Here is a 15,751-nt window from a genome sequence, read left to right as displayed (position 1 = left end):
AACCGCTAGACCACCGCGGCCGGCAGTCTTCAGTCCAGAGACTGGTTTGATGCAGCTCTCCATGCTACTCCATCCTGTGCAAACTTCTTCATCTCCCAGTACCTACTGCGACCTACATCCTTCTGAATCTGTTTAGTGTATTTATCTCTTGGTCTCCCTCTACGATTTTTACCCTCCGCGCTGCCCTCTACTACTAAACTGGTGATCCCTTGATGCCTCAGAATATCTCTCATTTCATCTTCATCTACATTCTCTTCCATTTCCATAATATTGTCCTCAACATGGCCCTTGTATAGACCCTCTATATACTCTCTCCACCTTTCTGCTTTCCCTTCTTTGCTTAGAACTGGTTCTTGATATTCATAGAAGTGATTCTCTTTTCTCCAAAGGTCTCTTTAATTTTTCTGTAGGCAGTATCTATCTTACCCCTGGTGATATATGCCTCTACATCCTTACATTTGTCCTCTAGCCATTCCTGCTTAGCCATTTTACACTTCCTGTCAATCTCATTTTTGAGACGTTTTGTATTCCATTTGCCTGCTTCATTTACTGAATTTTTGTATTTTCTTCGTTCATCAATTAAATTCAATACCTCTTCTGTTACCCACGGATTTCTACTAGCCCTCGTCTTTTTACCTACTTGATCCTTTGCTGCCTTCACTACTTCATCCCTCAAAGCTACCCATTCTTCTTCTACTGTATTTCTTTCCCCCATTCCTGTCAATTGTTCCCTTATCCTCTCCCTGAAACTCTGAACAACCTCTGGTTTAGGCAGTTTATCCAGGTCCCATCCCCTTAAATACCCACCTTTTTGCAGTTTCTTCAGTTTTAATCTACAGTTCATAACCAATAGATTGTGGTCAGAGTCCACATCTGCCCCTGGAAATGTCTAACAATTTAAAACCTGGTTTCTAAATCTCTGTCTTACCATTATATAATCTATCTGAAACCTGTCAGTATCTCCAGGCTTCAGCGCCAGATTTACTCCTGGTGGCGAAAATTGGAACAATTTTTTTTCCCATTAGCGTGTATATCAATACAATAATTACAGCCCCCACTGGACCTCCTTGAGAGGCTGCACGAGTCGACGTCACGTGCACGTTGTCCCGCAGGTGGTGGAGGAGCAGCTGGAGGAGACGTGCCGCTGCCACGGCGTGTCGGGGTCCTGTGCGGCCAAGACGTGCTGGCGGCGGCTGGCGCCCTTCCCGCGCACCGCGGACGCGCTGCGGCGACGCTACCTGTCGGCCCGGCTGCTGCTCGTCCCCAACTCGCACCGCGACCTGCGACGAGCCCACAGGACACTCGGTGAGCCGCCTCGCCTCACCACGCCTACCCTCCGCCACTGGCACAGCCATACTTGCTGCATTCAGTGGAGCACTCTTACGGCTTGCAACACTGTTGCCACCTTTCAACTTGTAAGATCCTAAATAGGTTTTGAAAACGGTTTACCCATGAAGGTAACTCCAGATATGCTCTGAATTAAAAAGTATGCCTTAACATACAGCACAGATTGGCCAAGATTTCGACTCACAGGCCATGTCCTGGCACGTGTACCCTAGTTCTCACAAGGGAATGGTCCAATAAGACATGTCGAAACCTGCGCTGAAATTTTTTACACAGGAAGAAGACAACGAAAGAAATGCACTGTCAAAATTTTACCTGCTAGGAGGCATTGAAAATATTTTTAAAAAAAGGCTGAAAATTGCCAAATTCGTAGCGCGCCAGGCGGCGGTAAAAATGTACGCCCCTGCCGATGCTGTAGCAACTGCGCATGCGCAACTAGGCACTGCTTTTTGCAGTATTGGTAAGTATTGACAATACAGATAAAGCTGAATTAATATTTATTGTGCTTTCGTAAGGCATGCCTGCTAATAGTACCTTTTCTTTCTTCCAGTTTCACAGTAATGTGGAATCCAATAACGTTGTCAACTTAGCAGAGATGAAATATGAATGACGTGGTTTCCAGCCGAAATCACCTACTTTTCCTGAGGACGTAAATATGTGTAATTTGTGAGCTGATTTCCTTGACATTCATTCGAATAATATAGACTTTTTGTTTGAAATTGTGGATACGTTAGAAGAAATATGAAATAATTGAGACGATTCCATGAATTGTGGTTCGGACGAAGTCAGTTGTGCCAGTAACAGTTCTGAAAAAGAATACCTTCCAAGCCTAATAAAAACACGCACGCAATAGCTTTCAGCGACAAAGAAAAGGCAGTAAAATAGTGGCTAAACGAAGGAGGGAAAAACGCTTGAAGTTACACAGTGTGCAAAGGCGTTTTCGTTACGTAAAATCGGAGCGTGAAGTGTACAAAAAGAAGAATAAATTAAAAGAAGTGAGAAATATAAGCCAAACGGAAACCCGAAACCATCTGAATGAAAAACTGTTCGAAAGATTTAGGACTGCTCGTGAGAGGCTACGCACCACCAACATTGCTAATTTCCAGGCTTCGTCGATCTGGCTACGCAGGTTCAAGAAATCTTACAGAATAGGAAGTCACAAAATTACCAAGTTTGCTACGCAAACATGTAGGGCAGCTGCCTGTGGTAGACAATGCTATAGAGAAATTCATAGCAGACGTAAAGACGAAACTTGCTGTTATCCCCGCAACTGCTGTTCGTAACGCTGATCAGTCAGGTCTCCTGAAAGTATTGCGTGCACACCGCACTTTATCATTTGGAGGTGAAAAAAAGACGGAGTCGGTTGCCCAATCAATGAATGCAATGACTCATTGACATACGATAACGCCAATGGTAAGTATGAGTGGTTTACTATTTCCGCAGCTGTATATCTGTCTCCAACAACCGGAAGGCAAATTATGAGCAAAAAAATAAAAAAATAAAAAATGGACTGTTTAGTTGCAAAAGTCTTGTAATCGACGTATCAAAATCTGGATAAGTGAGAAAGAATGATTTTCAGTATGTTGTTCGAAACGTATTCCTACCAGCTGCAGAGACTAATTCATTGCTTTTGTTCGATTCGTGGTCTGGACATAACGACGCCTCTGTTCTTGTGGAGGACGACGGAAAATCTGTAGATGTAATGTGGATTCCACCTGGAACTACTAGTGTGATTCAACCTCTCGGTAAAGAATTTTTTCGACAGTGGAAAGCATTTTTCAGGAAATTATCACACGACATAATTTCCAATACCTCTCTCATTTCAAGTTCATGAGCGGAACAGTATTCTTAAGCTCCAGTCATTTGTGCATTACAGTTTTGTTCGCCACGCTTTACGAATTTGATCATGCAGCGCAATATGCAGGACGACGGCCGGGACCATTTCTGTCTCCATCCCGGTTCTTTCTAAATAAAACTAGTGGTTACTGCGAAGTGCCTGACTGCATTAACTTTTCCTTTGTCCAGTGTGCCTGATGCAAGAAAAATGTTTGTTTTTTGTCATTCAATAGACACTTCGCATTTTTGTGACGACTACAGGGAATAAACAAAGAACTGTTTCACAGATAGTCAAATGTACAACATTCAAACATTATTATAAGGAACGGTCTACAGGAATTGTTATAAAATGTAGTACTGCAAGACACATTTCATTTCAACAAATTACATGTCCTCATTGACGGAAGTCGTCTGTGGCATCAAACATCCCCCGATGTTATCTTCTCTGCTAGCCACTTTTATCAGAACTACGTCTGCAAGAATTGAACTGTCGATATGAAGTTATTCAAAAAAATGTATAGTTTAAGCCAGGTTTTCACCGGAGCAAACAAGCTAACAAACGCGAGCAAAAGAGTATTCTGTCTGGTGTATCCAGTAGGCATCTTGCAGGTCTTTCAGCTAGACTCCACTGCAGCTACTTACGTGTCCCTAACCTTCCCGAGGTACCTAAGCGGAAAATGGAGACCTGCAGTTTAAATTGGAATCCGAACCACATGTCTTTCGTAGCCTCTCCAACATCTGTGAGAAGTGAATGCTCGGTTAAAAATCATCTGAACGGAATTTGATCCCGCGCTCTCTGGATCACGAAGCACGCGCTTTGCCACTAGACCATTTTTGGTTTACACACACAAAAAAAGAAAAATAATATGACCATTAGACTTCACACGCTCAGTAGAAATGTTAGCTAGCTGTGTCAACTCTTGAGATGATGCTCGACGTCGGTACTTAGTGTTCTGTTTATAAATTTCCCCTCAATGGTAATGATGAGCCAGGCAAAAATGGCAGCCGATATATAAGGAAAATTTTAGACCAGTGCTAAGGAGAGATGGAGATGCAATTCCATGTAAAGTGCACGGTCTCTACACATGTCACATGGGAGCACACATTGCATACTCCATCAAGAACAGTGTGCTCCCATGCAAAGTAATCCTCACTGAATAGCAAAGTTTCGCACTGTGGCTCTATCAAAGTAGAGTTGTATCCTGTATGCCGAACATTAGCTCCAAAAACTAAAATCTAATAACACAGCGTTCATAAGTGATGTTCGCTACTTCGAGTTCTCTTTCGTTCCCTCTAACATAAACGATTCTACCCGTATACAAGCGAATGGTAGTGAATTTTCTGCAAATGCTCATTCATACGTGTTCGCTTCCATTCGCTCCATTGTAAACCATACTTTAGGTGCTTAAAATTGGTGCCTATGAACTCTGGATAATTCCGCTACGCGGCGGTGCGTGAGTGATCCGCCGAGTCTCGCACGGAAAAAATGGATAACTTCAACATTTTTTACAAAATATTTGTAGAGCCTCTTAGCAGCTAAAATTTTGTCAGTGCATTTCTTTCGATGTCTTTTTCCTGTGTAAAAAATTTCAGGGTACGTTTCCACATGCCTTATTAGACCATTCCCGTGTCAACCTCGCTACAGACTTCCCCCTTCGCCACGCCACTTATTGTTAGAGGGGGGACAATGGGAAACGGTGAGTGCACAGTATTTAAAAAGGCAGTGCAACGCTCTGCCTAGGCCTTGATTTTATATTTCACATTTCTCAACAACATAGCTTACAAAGGAAACAAATTTTCAGTATTATTTAATTATTTTTGGCATGCTGAAGACATAACATAATTTTTATCTGGTACGAACTGTCGGCATACGGACATACGCAGACAGTTTCATAGATTTTCACACTCAAGTTCCCACGTAATGATGACTTGTTTAGTTTCATAATCAGAAGAACGTCTTTCACACAAATATATCGATCGATATATTGTAGAACTTTTGCAAGCGCATTATGGAGGCGTGGAAACTCTACCTGAGGAAAGGAATGTAGATCTGCTGGACATTTTAACGTAAAAGGATTTGGTATTAAAAAGGGAATTACCTTGCAGGTCAATAAGTTACATCTGAATGTGCACAGGGGCACTTTAAACTGAAACGGCAAACGCTCTCGAAAACAGCTAGAAAACGGATTTAGATTGACAGTGTCCTCAAAACGCTTAGAAAACGATCCTTGTAATTCTTTCGTGGCCCAATTCCTTAACCCTCGCATTTTTTAAACACCTGTGAGCTTAGGGAACTGGACTGTGTGTGTCAGAATTTGTCTCTTCTGTAATGTGATTTTCTTTTTAAATGTACCCCCATCAAATCAAAGTAAGTTACTTCTCGCATTGCAGTGTCTTATTGTGAGCCGTGTGCAGTCAAGTCCACTTAAAATGCGAGGTCTGTAATCAATTCTGGAAGTTCGGATTTTCGTTTCTGCACTTCTTTATCCTTCCTAAATTCAATAATAGCGAGTTTTAAATCAAAAAATCGTCCAAGGCATGCCCCTTGATTTAACCAAAATACTTTGCAGCAATATATAAGTCTCCATACTTTTCGTTCAGTTTCATCGAAAACTGTTGCAACTGACAGTGGAATAAAGCGTGCATTTCTTCACGTGTTGCATACCTGCAAATTTAGTTCTAAATAATTTTTGATGTTCTGAACACTGAATCACGTGTGTCGATCGTTGTAATGTTTTGCTCTTCCATTGTCAACTAAATCTCTAAATTCTTTCTCTGTGGTACTGCAGTCCATGTGTAGTTGGAAAGGGATTCGCCGAAAGTAAACGTCTTCTGTCCCATTCCAACACAAAGGTATATGTCTCCTTATTCTTCATCAAGCAGACGCTGACAGATTCCGTATACCTGAGTATGTTGCAGTTGTAGTTGTTGCCGCAACTGACTGCCGATTCCCCGACTTTCATCTTTGAAAAGGATGGGGCTTCCCTCCGTTAGAGCACAATTGGCGGTACTTCTCTGTACACAGAGCTGCCACATCGCTGGGTAGGGCGGGCTGGTCTAGGTGATGTTCCTCTGTTGCCATTGCCCCACCAGATCGGACGATCACAAGCCAGATTTTTTCCCGTGGAATTATGTTAAGGACAAAACTTATGCATCCTCAGTGCCAACAACACTGCAAGAACTGCAGGAACGAATCACTGCTGCTCCGACGGGCAGTGACGAAAACGTGCAAGTGAACGAATGGACGAAACTGGATTAGAGTTTGGATACGTGCTGGGTGACCAAGAACGCACACATTGAACATTTGTAGAATGTACCAGAAATGTGTGAGTGTTCTTATAAGCTACAAAACTACAATCTTCCCGTATAACTGTGGGTTCTCTGATTGCTTTGGGAGAAGGTGGAGTAGAGCTACAACATGTGAAATATTAGTTCAATTTATTACAATAGTGATAAAAAGATTTTCTTAATTTTATACAATCCACTTCCATAGGAATGTGCTGAATACTTGTAACAGTCTTTGAATATCAAAACATCACTTGGTGCACAATTCTTCTGTTGAATAAAATGCCTTTTCTCGAAGGCATTTGTGCTTGGTTTTTCTGAAAGAACTAAATGACATAGCAAATACTTTGCAGCTATATAAGTAATAAAACTTTAAAACCGTCGTGTCCGTCGGTCTGTCTGTCTAATTGAATACGCTAATCTCTAAAACTACTAAACAAATTTTCATGGGGCTTTCAAGCGTAACTTTAACGCAGCTAGGAGCAACATATAGGCTTTATTTCATCAAAATCGAATCACTGAAAAAAGCTATCGTAATTTAAAGATTTAGGAGTCTGTTCAGTTTAGAAGCTCGAATGTTTATCTTAGTGACGGCGAGTACACCAAAGAGCCAATACCTGGCGCCGTTAGTTTATTGACCTCAGTGACAAAAGCATTCTCGGAAGTTTACGGCAATGACAGAATTAAGCGCCGCTATATTATCTTTATAAACACAAACTAACACTGAATTTACTTGGCTAGCATTAACGGATTTACTGATTTCACTTTATGTATTAAAAACTTAACGAATTTGCTTTGCGTCTTTCGAAAGATTTCATATATATTTGATTTCCTGGCTAGGAAAAAATAATTTATTGGCAAAGTGATCCTGTAAGTGTTCCTTTTTTACCGACTGATTTATGGAACCATAAAAAGCGACGGTAAACAAAGGCCCACTTGTTACTTCAGTTGTGGAGCACGGGCATGTAGGTAATGTTAAATAATTGTAAATCCTTGTGTTGGTGGTGGTTTGTGTGTGTGTAGTGTGTGTGTGTGTGTGTGTGTGTGTGTGTGTGTGTGTGTGTGTGTGTTGATTTTTTTGTCTGGCAGTTCGTTAATCCATCTGCTCTCTATGATGTGTCATGGTGATGAACAGACTGTAGCACGATACTTTTGTTTTCCTTTGTGTGCACCAAGCTAGTTTAGAATGAAGAGGGATGTAACTGTTGGTACTTTTACTTTTAGAAAGACATTAGTTGTGACACCACAAATGTTTGTCATTGCCTTTTCTTTCATCGGATTTTTCCCATAACACAGCTCCATATATTAATTAGTTGTTAGAAAAAGGCATTGAGGAATAGCTTAACACTGTCATTGTAATTAATTTCATTTAATAAATATGTATCAAACGCATGCTTTGCAGACGGATATTCGGTATGTCTCATGATGTGGTCACTGCAGAGTAACATAGCTCGATGAAACTTGTACCATACATATGAGGGGCGATCAAAAATTTTCCGTTTGAGGGATCACACTTTGTCTCCCAGGCGTCCCTAAACGGGGCAGGGAGGGGACAGGAAATTGAAGCGTTGCCAATACCTGCATTCTGAACTAGCGCAGAACATGCACTTCCTGCTTCAGCTATGTCTCTGGTTCCTCCCAACGAGTCTAAATATTATAGTTAAGTTGGTATTACACCCCATTAACGAAGGACACTCACTGTCTACAAAGGAGGGAGTTCCAAACATTTGTATCTCCCCTCTTACAGACATACATACAGCGTGAACGTCAATAAAACCGACAAACTGCGGGGACGAATTCCTGACTGTAAATGGAGGAAAAAAGGTCTATGAACATGTGTGCAGAAATGCATCGTTGCCATGGTAGATGGCTCTGAAAGTTCCCCTGACCATGTGCCATGTGTTCCTTGTGCGTTATAGGCCACATGACTGACAGTGTACTGTACACTGCAGAATGGTCCGGTATTCAGGTTGGGAAGAGACCGAGATGGTGTTTGTGTTTGTCCAGGCATGTTCATAGGACGTTTTTTCTTCCATTTCCAGTCAGGAATCCATCCCTACAGTTTGTCAGTTTTGTTAATGTTCACCCTGTGTACATTGGTTAGGAAAGGAAAGAGGATGAAGCTGCATCAAAGAAAAGTAAGTAAATGTACACAGTCACATCCTTCATTACATGAGGCTGGGTAAATAGCTTCCTCAAGAAAAAAAATTAAATAGTATGGAAGTGGGAAACCATTGACAATAAGTAATAGAACTAACTGCCACAGTTACTGTGAAGTGGGACATAATGTCAGTAGTGGGGCAATGGCACCATCAGGTCACTTTGTTAGTGCAGGCAGCATACATTCAGGGGCAAGTATAGATTCAGGGGCAAACCTGTTGTTCTCTTTTGATTGACAGGTCCTTAACCTATTGTTCTGCTCTGTGGATTTTGACCCCCTTGGGATAATCCATCCTCCTTAATCTATTGTTTGGTTAAGTGGTTTTCCATGTCACCTGCCCCCTCCTCCCACATCCTCCTACTCCTCCCCCTCCTCCTCCCTCTCCTCCTCCCCCACTCCTTTGGGAACTCCTCTCGCCGACAAAAGCAGGCTTTCCATAACAATTTGATTGACTAATTAATTAAATTACTCAATTAATTAACCCTCCTCCTCCTCTTGGAAGCCCCCCAGCCTTCCCCCTCCCTCCTGCTCCTGGAAATCGAGGAAAAGAAGAGTAGGTTGATTGGCCATTTGGTAGGAAATCGATTGCAGCGTAGGGAATGTTATTTATTTAAACAGTGTTTGGGACGCAAGACAGTGTTTGGAATAGTTTATTCATGTATTTAAAAAAAATTGCCAGGAAATTGACTGCAGTGTATGGAATATTGTTTATTTAAACCATTTATGGAATACAAGGAGGTGTGTGGAAAATAATTTATTTAAAGAATTTGACTGGAAATTGATCGCTGTGTGTGGAATATTTAAACTATTGTAGCGCTTTGTCCTTCCAATTGTGTAAGGAAACACGTAATTACATTGACACGGCTCGTTTAAACATATCTGAAAAACTGTCTCACATCTCAGCCCCGAGTCGGGGCGCGCCGGAGAGACTTAGAAACACTAGCAGGCTGGCTCATTGCTGTCAGCTGTCGGCTGCTCCACATCTACATGAAGTACTGCACTAATCCCAAAACAAAAGCCTCAGGTGGAGGCAACCCATTGATATCGATACCTGAAAAAATTTCTGTCAAAATACATAGATCGACTGACTAATTAATTAAATCAAATACCCTTTGTGTGTTTTTCCTTGGTTCCTATTGGTGGCTACTAGAATTGGAATATTTGGCAAAATTCGATCCTGCAACCACCCGGTTTCCAAACCCTATAGGATTTGTTCTCCCTTGCCCACTATCAGTGGATCCTGACACAGTTAGGTCATTTGGTAGGAAATCCATTACATTGGGGGTAGCTGAAAATTTTAAATTTCTGCTCAGTTGCATGTTGTGTCCTTAAACAATTTGCGAGAGGAACTGAACAGATGCATGCTCACAGTACAACTATTGGAAACAATAAATTCATCAATCGGAAATCTAATGTCGCAATTTGTTTTTTAAAGCACTATAGAACTCCTAAATTGGTTCTCTCTGCTACATTCGGAAGGAGGAAGGGCCTACTGCATGATAGGATTGTAAGAACAACAAATAGTCTGTCTGATATTGAGAAGCACATGTAAAACACACTCCGGTCCATAGCAGTAGTTGTCATGCCTAGATGTTGGAGATTTCTGAAACCCTTGCACATCCCACACACCAATGTACCGAGGTCCACATGCAGTGTGTCAATCCCCTTACGGCTACAACCGCAATTGTGGACATGCATGTATGCCGCAGTGCACCACCCTCAGCTGTGGAGGGCATCCGGGGATGATTGGGTTGGTAGGAATTCGGATGTTATCAATACATGCAGTGCAAACACTCATCATATTGAATCTTCTCTCACACAACACATACGTCCGCTTCTGTCGCCAATCACCCAACACACTATTTCACCACCCCTCACTGCCATGGGCATGAGAACTGTTAAGTTTGGAAGGTAGGAGACGAGGTACTGGCAGAAGTAAAGCTGTGAGGAAGGGGCGTGAGTCGTTCTTGGGTAGCTCAGTTGGTAGAGCACTTGTCCGCAAAAGGCGAAGGTCCCGAGTTCGAGTCTCGGTCCGACACACAGTTTTCATCTGCCAGGAAGTTTCATATCAGCGCACTCTCCACTGCAGAGTGAAAATCTCATTCTGAAAACATCCCCCAAGCTGTGGCTAAGCCATGTCTCCGCAATATCCTTTCTTTCAGGAGTGCTAGTTCTGCAAGGTTCGCAGGAGAACTTCTGTTAAGTTTGGAAGGTAGGAGACGAGGTACTGGCAGAAGTAAAGCTGTGAGGACGGGGCGTGAGTAGTGCTTGGGTAGCTCAGTTGGTAGAGCACTTGCCCGCGAAAGGCAAAGGTCTCGAGTTCGAGTCTCGGTCCGGCGCACAGTTTTCATCTGCCAGGAAGGTTCATATCAGCGCACACTCCGCTGCAGAGTGAAAATCTCATTCTGGAAACATTCCCCAGGCTGTGGCTAAGCCATGTCACCGCAATATCCTTTCTTTCAGGAGTGCTAGTTCTGCAAGGTTCGCAGGAGAACTTCTGTTAAGTTTGGAAGGTAGGAGACGAGGTACTGGCAGAAGTAAAGCTGTGAGGACGGGGCGTGAGTAGTGCTTGGGTAGCTCAGTTGGTAGAGCACTTGCCCGCGAAAGGCAAAGGTCCCGAGTTCGAGTCTCGGTCCGGCACACAGTTTTAATCTGCCAGGAAGTTTCATATCAGCGCACACTCCGCTGCAGAGTGAAAATCTCATTCTAAAATCAGACAGGTCGGCATATTCCTTACAGCCAACCGCCTGTCGCAGGTTGAGCTAATCCACAACTTCTGGTCGCCAAAGCCTCATGACCACTTCTGCTGACAGCCAAGGCACACAGTAAAACAAATGCCGCCAGCCGCTGTGTACTGTGGAACAAACAGCTGCAGCCTGGATGTATACAGTAGTTCTAACAAATTCCACCCTGACATAGAACCCCCCCCCCTGTTTAAGACATCCACTTTACCCTATCTGAGACAGTGATGCTGTTGGCCAAACATCTCGAATTTCCCACACGAAATATAGATTTTTCCCTTTTATACATGTTATTGATGAACGCAGAAGATATTGGGGCATACACGCATTTCACATCGCTAAGGTATTGTTACTTGTTGTGAAACTCCTCTAACAGTATCGCATAGGCCATATTTCCTCTAAGTATACTTTCATCAGATAGAAATAAATCTGTTCTAATCAGCTTAATATCTGTTAAGTCCTGCATCACAGGACTAGAATATTAAATTCATTTTGGCTCACGACAGAGTGCTAAGATCTACCTCTGTCAGAGGATGCCTCCTCACTTGAGAACTCTCTTAAAGTAACCAAGTGCTTCGACACATGCAAAGTCTCTTAAGGAAACAGCATAAATAAATTGTAAATGTCAAATTTATACAACATATCACGTTATAAATTCGGTAATACGTCTGATTTTATTACGATGGTCATCTCTCCCTGTGTAGGTGGAAGATTGAAATTTCGTTAAAAGATATCGCCGCAACGAAAAACTGCCTGATTGCCACTCCCACTCCTGAATCATATCTGTAGTACCCTAAACATTGCTTCCACCCGCCAGGCAGCATGTCACTGATGTCAAATTGATACGCTAATTAAACTGAACTAGAGAGTCATTTTGCACAGCGAGTAATTTTTTTCACCAGTCGGAATACACTCACGGGCTAGCTTAAATAGGAATAGCTAGAGGGGAGAAATGCTGTCTGTGATTTGGAATCAAGTCTATCCATTCAACCACACACTTGCGTTAGACCCTATGTTGTTTGTTGTTGTTGTCTTCAGTCCTGAGACTGGTTTGATGCAGCTCTCCATGCTACTCTATCCTGTGCAAGCTTCTTCATCTCCCAGTACCTACTGCAACCTACATCCTTCTGAATCTGCTTAGTGTATTCATCTCTTGGTCTCCCTCTACGATTTTTACCCTCCACGCTGCCCTCCAATGCTAAATTTGTGATCCCTTGATGCCTCAGAACATGTCCTACCAACCGATCCCTTCTTCAAGTTGTGCCACAAACTCCTCTTCTCCCCAATTCTATTCCTCCTCATTAGTTATGTGATCTACCTATCTAATCTTCAGCATTCTTCTGTAGCACCACATTTCGAAAGCTTCTATTCTCTTCTTGTCCAAACTATTCACCGTCCATGTTTCACTTCCATACATGGCTACACTCCATACAAATACTTTCAGAAACGACTTCCTGACACTTAAATCTATACTCGATGTTAACAAATTTCTCTTCTTCAGAAACGCTTTCCTTGCCATTGCCTGTCTACATTTTATATCCTCTCTACTTCGACCATCATCAGTTATTTTGCTCCCCAAATAGCAAAACTCCTTTACTACTTTAAGACTCTATGTACTTGTCTTTTAATGATTACAGCCACTGGTGAATCATATTTGTGTCACTCTCATATGTCAAAACGAGTCACCTGTTTCAAACGTATCTGCTAAGGACTCCATACAGCAAAACTGCAGCGTGGCTTTGTAGACAGTCTCCCTGCATCTTGTAACTGTTCCTCATTCTCTCACCTGTGCTCCCTGCAGCTTTGTCCATGTGATCGTTCCAATTTAAGTCAGAGAGCGCTACATCTAAGACCTTCTGCATCCCTTGGAGAAACAGGGTGAGCTGAATTAATGCGACAGGACCATGTTTTAACCACTCGGTGGAAATGGGAACATTTTGTTGTAGCTCCGCCAACAGTGTACAATATGTAAGGCTAGTGCCAAATGAAGCTTTCTCCTGCCACACAAGGCAGTAGAAAAGACAGTATGAACAATTACGGGAACTGGAAGAAGGACAAGGGTTTTGCTACTGCATTGCGGTGCATCTCCAAACTAGGTACAGGTACTGCCGTCCGAAGGAAATCTGTGTCTCTCAGAGTGCATTCATGTCTTTCAACCAAACATTCTCTCTGTCCTCGTTATTGTGTACCATCCAACAACGAAAAACTACAAATTATAAAAACTCCACTGACGTCACCCGTTAGAGACTCGATAAGATTTTACCACATCTCTCTCTTCTGATATATCGAAAACAAATACTGTCTGCGAGTTGACATTGACCATATATGGTGATCCTATAAAATACACATGTATTGGTCCTTTAGAGCAGTGGCCAGTGATCGAAGTTTCTTTGACAAACCAATGTAAAGTTTCATCGCCCGTACTGTAGAAGAATCATATCCCACAGACTATCAGTCACAAGAGAGGGTCCCTGTGTTGTTGTTTGATACATCGTTTTTTTTGCTGTAACACATTCAAGCAGTGTTTTATTGCAGCTTTGTACACTGCCATACATTTTGTTTTTCCACCACGACTTCGCGGTCTGTGTCACGTGCCAAACTGTCATTAACATGTCTCGATCCATTACCTCCCACAGACAGCTAGACTTCACACAGTGTAAATTAGACTGCTGCTGCTCTCACAACACACAGTTTGATTGAAACAAAAGCCGGCAATAGTGGCCGAGCGGTTCTAGGCGCTACAGTCTGGAACCGCGCGACCGCTACGGTCGCAGGTTCGAATCCTGCCTCGGGCACGGATGTGTGTGTTGTCCTTAGTTTAGTTAGGTTTAAGTAGTTCTAAGTTCTAGGGGACTGATGACCACAGCAGTTAAGTCCCACAGTGCTCAGAGCCATTTGAACTATTTTGATTGAAACAAAAGACAGAGGCTGTGTTTCTTATTGACACAAATGTGGAAGACATCGCGACATATGGAAACTGGAAGAATTTTGTGGCATTGTGAAGCATCTCCCAACAGCTACCTGAAGATTATTGATGACCCCTACATTTAAACTAACGTTTCACAGTGATGTGGTAGCAGGGGTCACAGAGTTCGGTTTCGATTGATTGCTCATACTGCAGTCATGTATGTAATTACTGTTTCACGCTGACCATTCCCAGAAAGTGTTGCTTCCACAAAGACTCTCTCTCCATCTCAAACAAGTGGCATCAGTAACTCATTATGTGGTAATCAATAGCGTACCAATGGATGGGTGGGCAGCAAAAAAACACCGTTGATGTGGGACAATGTACTGCAATAAGCACCTCAGCTGATAGAGCGATCAGTTCTAGCAATTTCACCATTTTATCCGTAATTTCAACACCGACCAGTGACACGACAGCATGCTTCCGAATATTTGTATCACCACTAAACCACCCCTCCATTAATTTGCGAGTACCATATAGTAGATTGAGAATTTAGATAGCCGACTGTGCAGTACCTCCATTCGTGGTTATTTCTCGAGCAAAGTATACCAGACAGCATCCTACACCGATCCACATATTTCTAGCACCTTGATCATAGTGCGTAATTTGCGATTACGATTGCTTATCCTTCCCTGTGTGGATGGAAGTCATAGATTATTTTGGCATTCTTAGGATAAAGTTAGAGACTGAAATATCTCCTTCCATTGTTTTTCACCAAGCCTCGCTGCAACATTGTCACCAGTTTAACTTGCAGCTGGCCAGATGTAGGAGTCTACACTCGACGTCTCATGAATGAACAGAGCGAGCCGAGTCCATAAGTCCTGTTCAGCGAAGACTGCTCTGCACCAGTCTTACTCATGGCGCCCGTTCAAATGAACAAGATCCCTCCAGATGCGCACATGCCCAGGAGGTTTGCACCCCTTATCGGTGTAGTGTAGATATGAGAGTGTTGTGATGATATAACAGGCGCTTATGAAGAAGGAACGTGTGGTTTATACATGATGGAGCTCCAGACGGACGGAGGTTGAAGCATTTTACGTAAATCAACTGCGTTATCAGTTCTATTGTTCTAGTGTCTGGGGTCAGAACCAAGAATGTATTGGTAAGAGAAAAATGATTGTGGAATGCACTTAAAGCACGCTATAATGTTAAAGCCAAGTGGTTTCCGACGTACTAGTTGTGTGGAATCCAACGCTGTCAATATTCCAACGTGAGAAATGTATTTCCAGCACATGCCATACATTCTCCCTGTAAGTTTCTCTACGATAAACTATGGTGACAAACTGTAAAGTGTTAAAACTGCTACCCTGCACACCAAAGAAAACATCTATTCTTTGTACCACAAACACTACATAGATTTCCAGAGGCTTATGACGCCTGCTGTTTACAGAGTTCAAGCCCGATTACAGAAATTATGAT

General features: G+C 42.6%; 1 protein-coding gene across 1 annotated transcript in view; it reads left to right on the top strand.

Moving 5' to 3' along the window:
- Positions 1–15,751, top strand: part of LOC126235464 (protein Wnt-4-like) — a 129,710-nt gene that overhangs the window by 91,533 nt on the left and 22,426 nt on the right. The window contains exon 4 of the mRNA XM_049944186.1: positions 1,113–1,305. Within this exon, the coding sequence (XP_049800143.1) occupies positions 1,113–1,305 (193 nt within the window). The remainder of the gene's footprint in view (positions 1–1,112; positions 1,306–15,751) is intronic.

Source organism: Schistocerca nitens, chromosome 2 (genome assembly GCF_023898315.1).
Source record: "Schistocerca nitens isolate TAMUIC-IGC-003100 chromosome 2, iqSchNite1.1, whole genome shotgun sequence".
Taxonomy (NCBI): domain Eukaryota; kingdom Metazoa; phylum Arthropoda; class Insecta; order Orthoptera; family Acrididae; genus Schistocerca; species Schistocerca nitens.
This window is presented reverse-complemented; position numbering and strand designations above follow the sequence as displayed.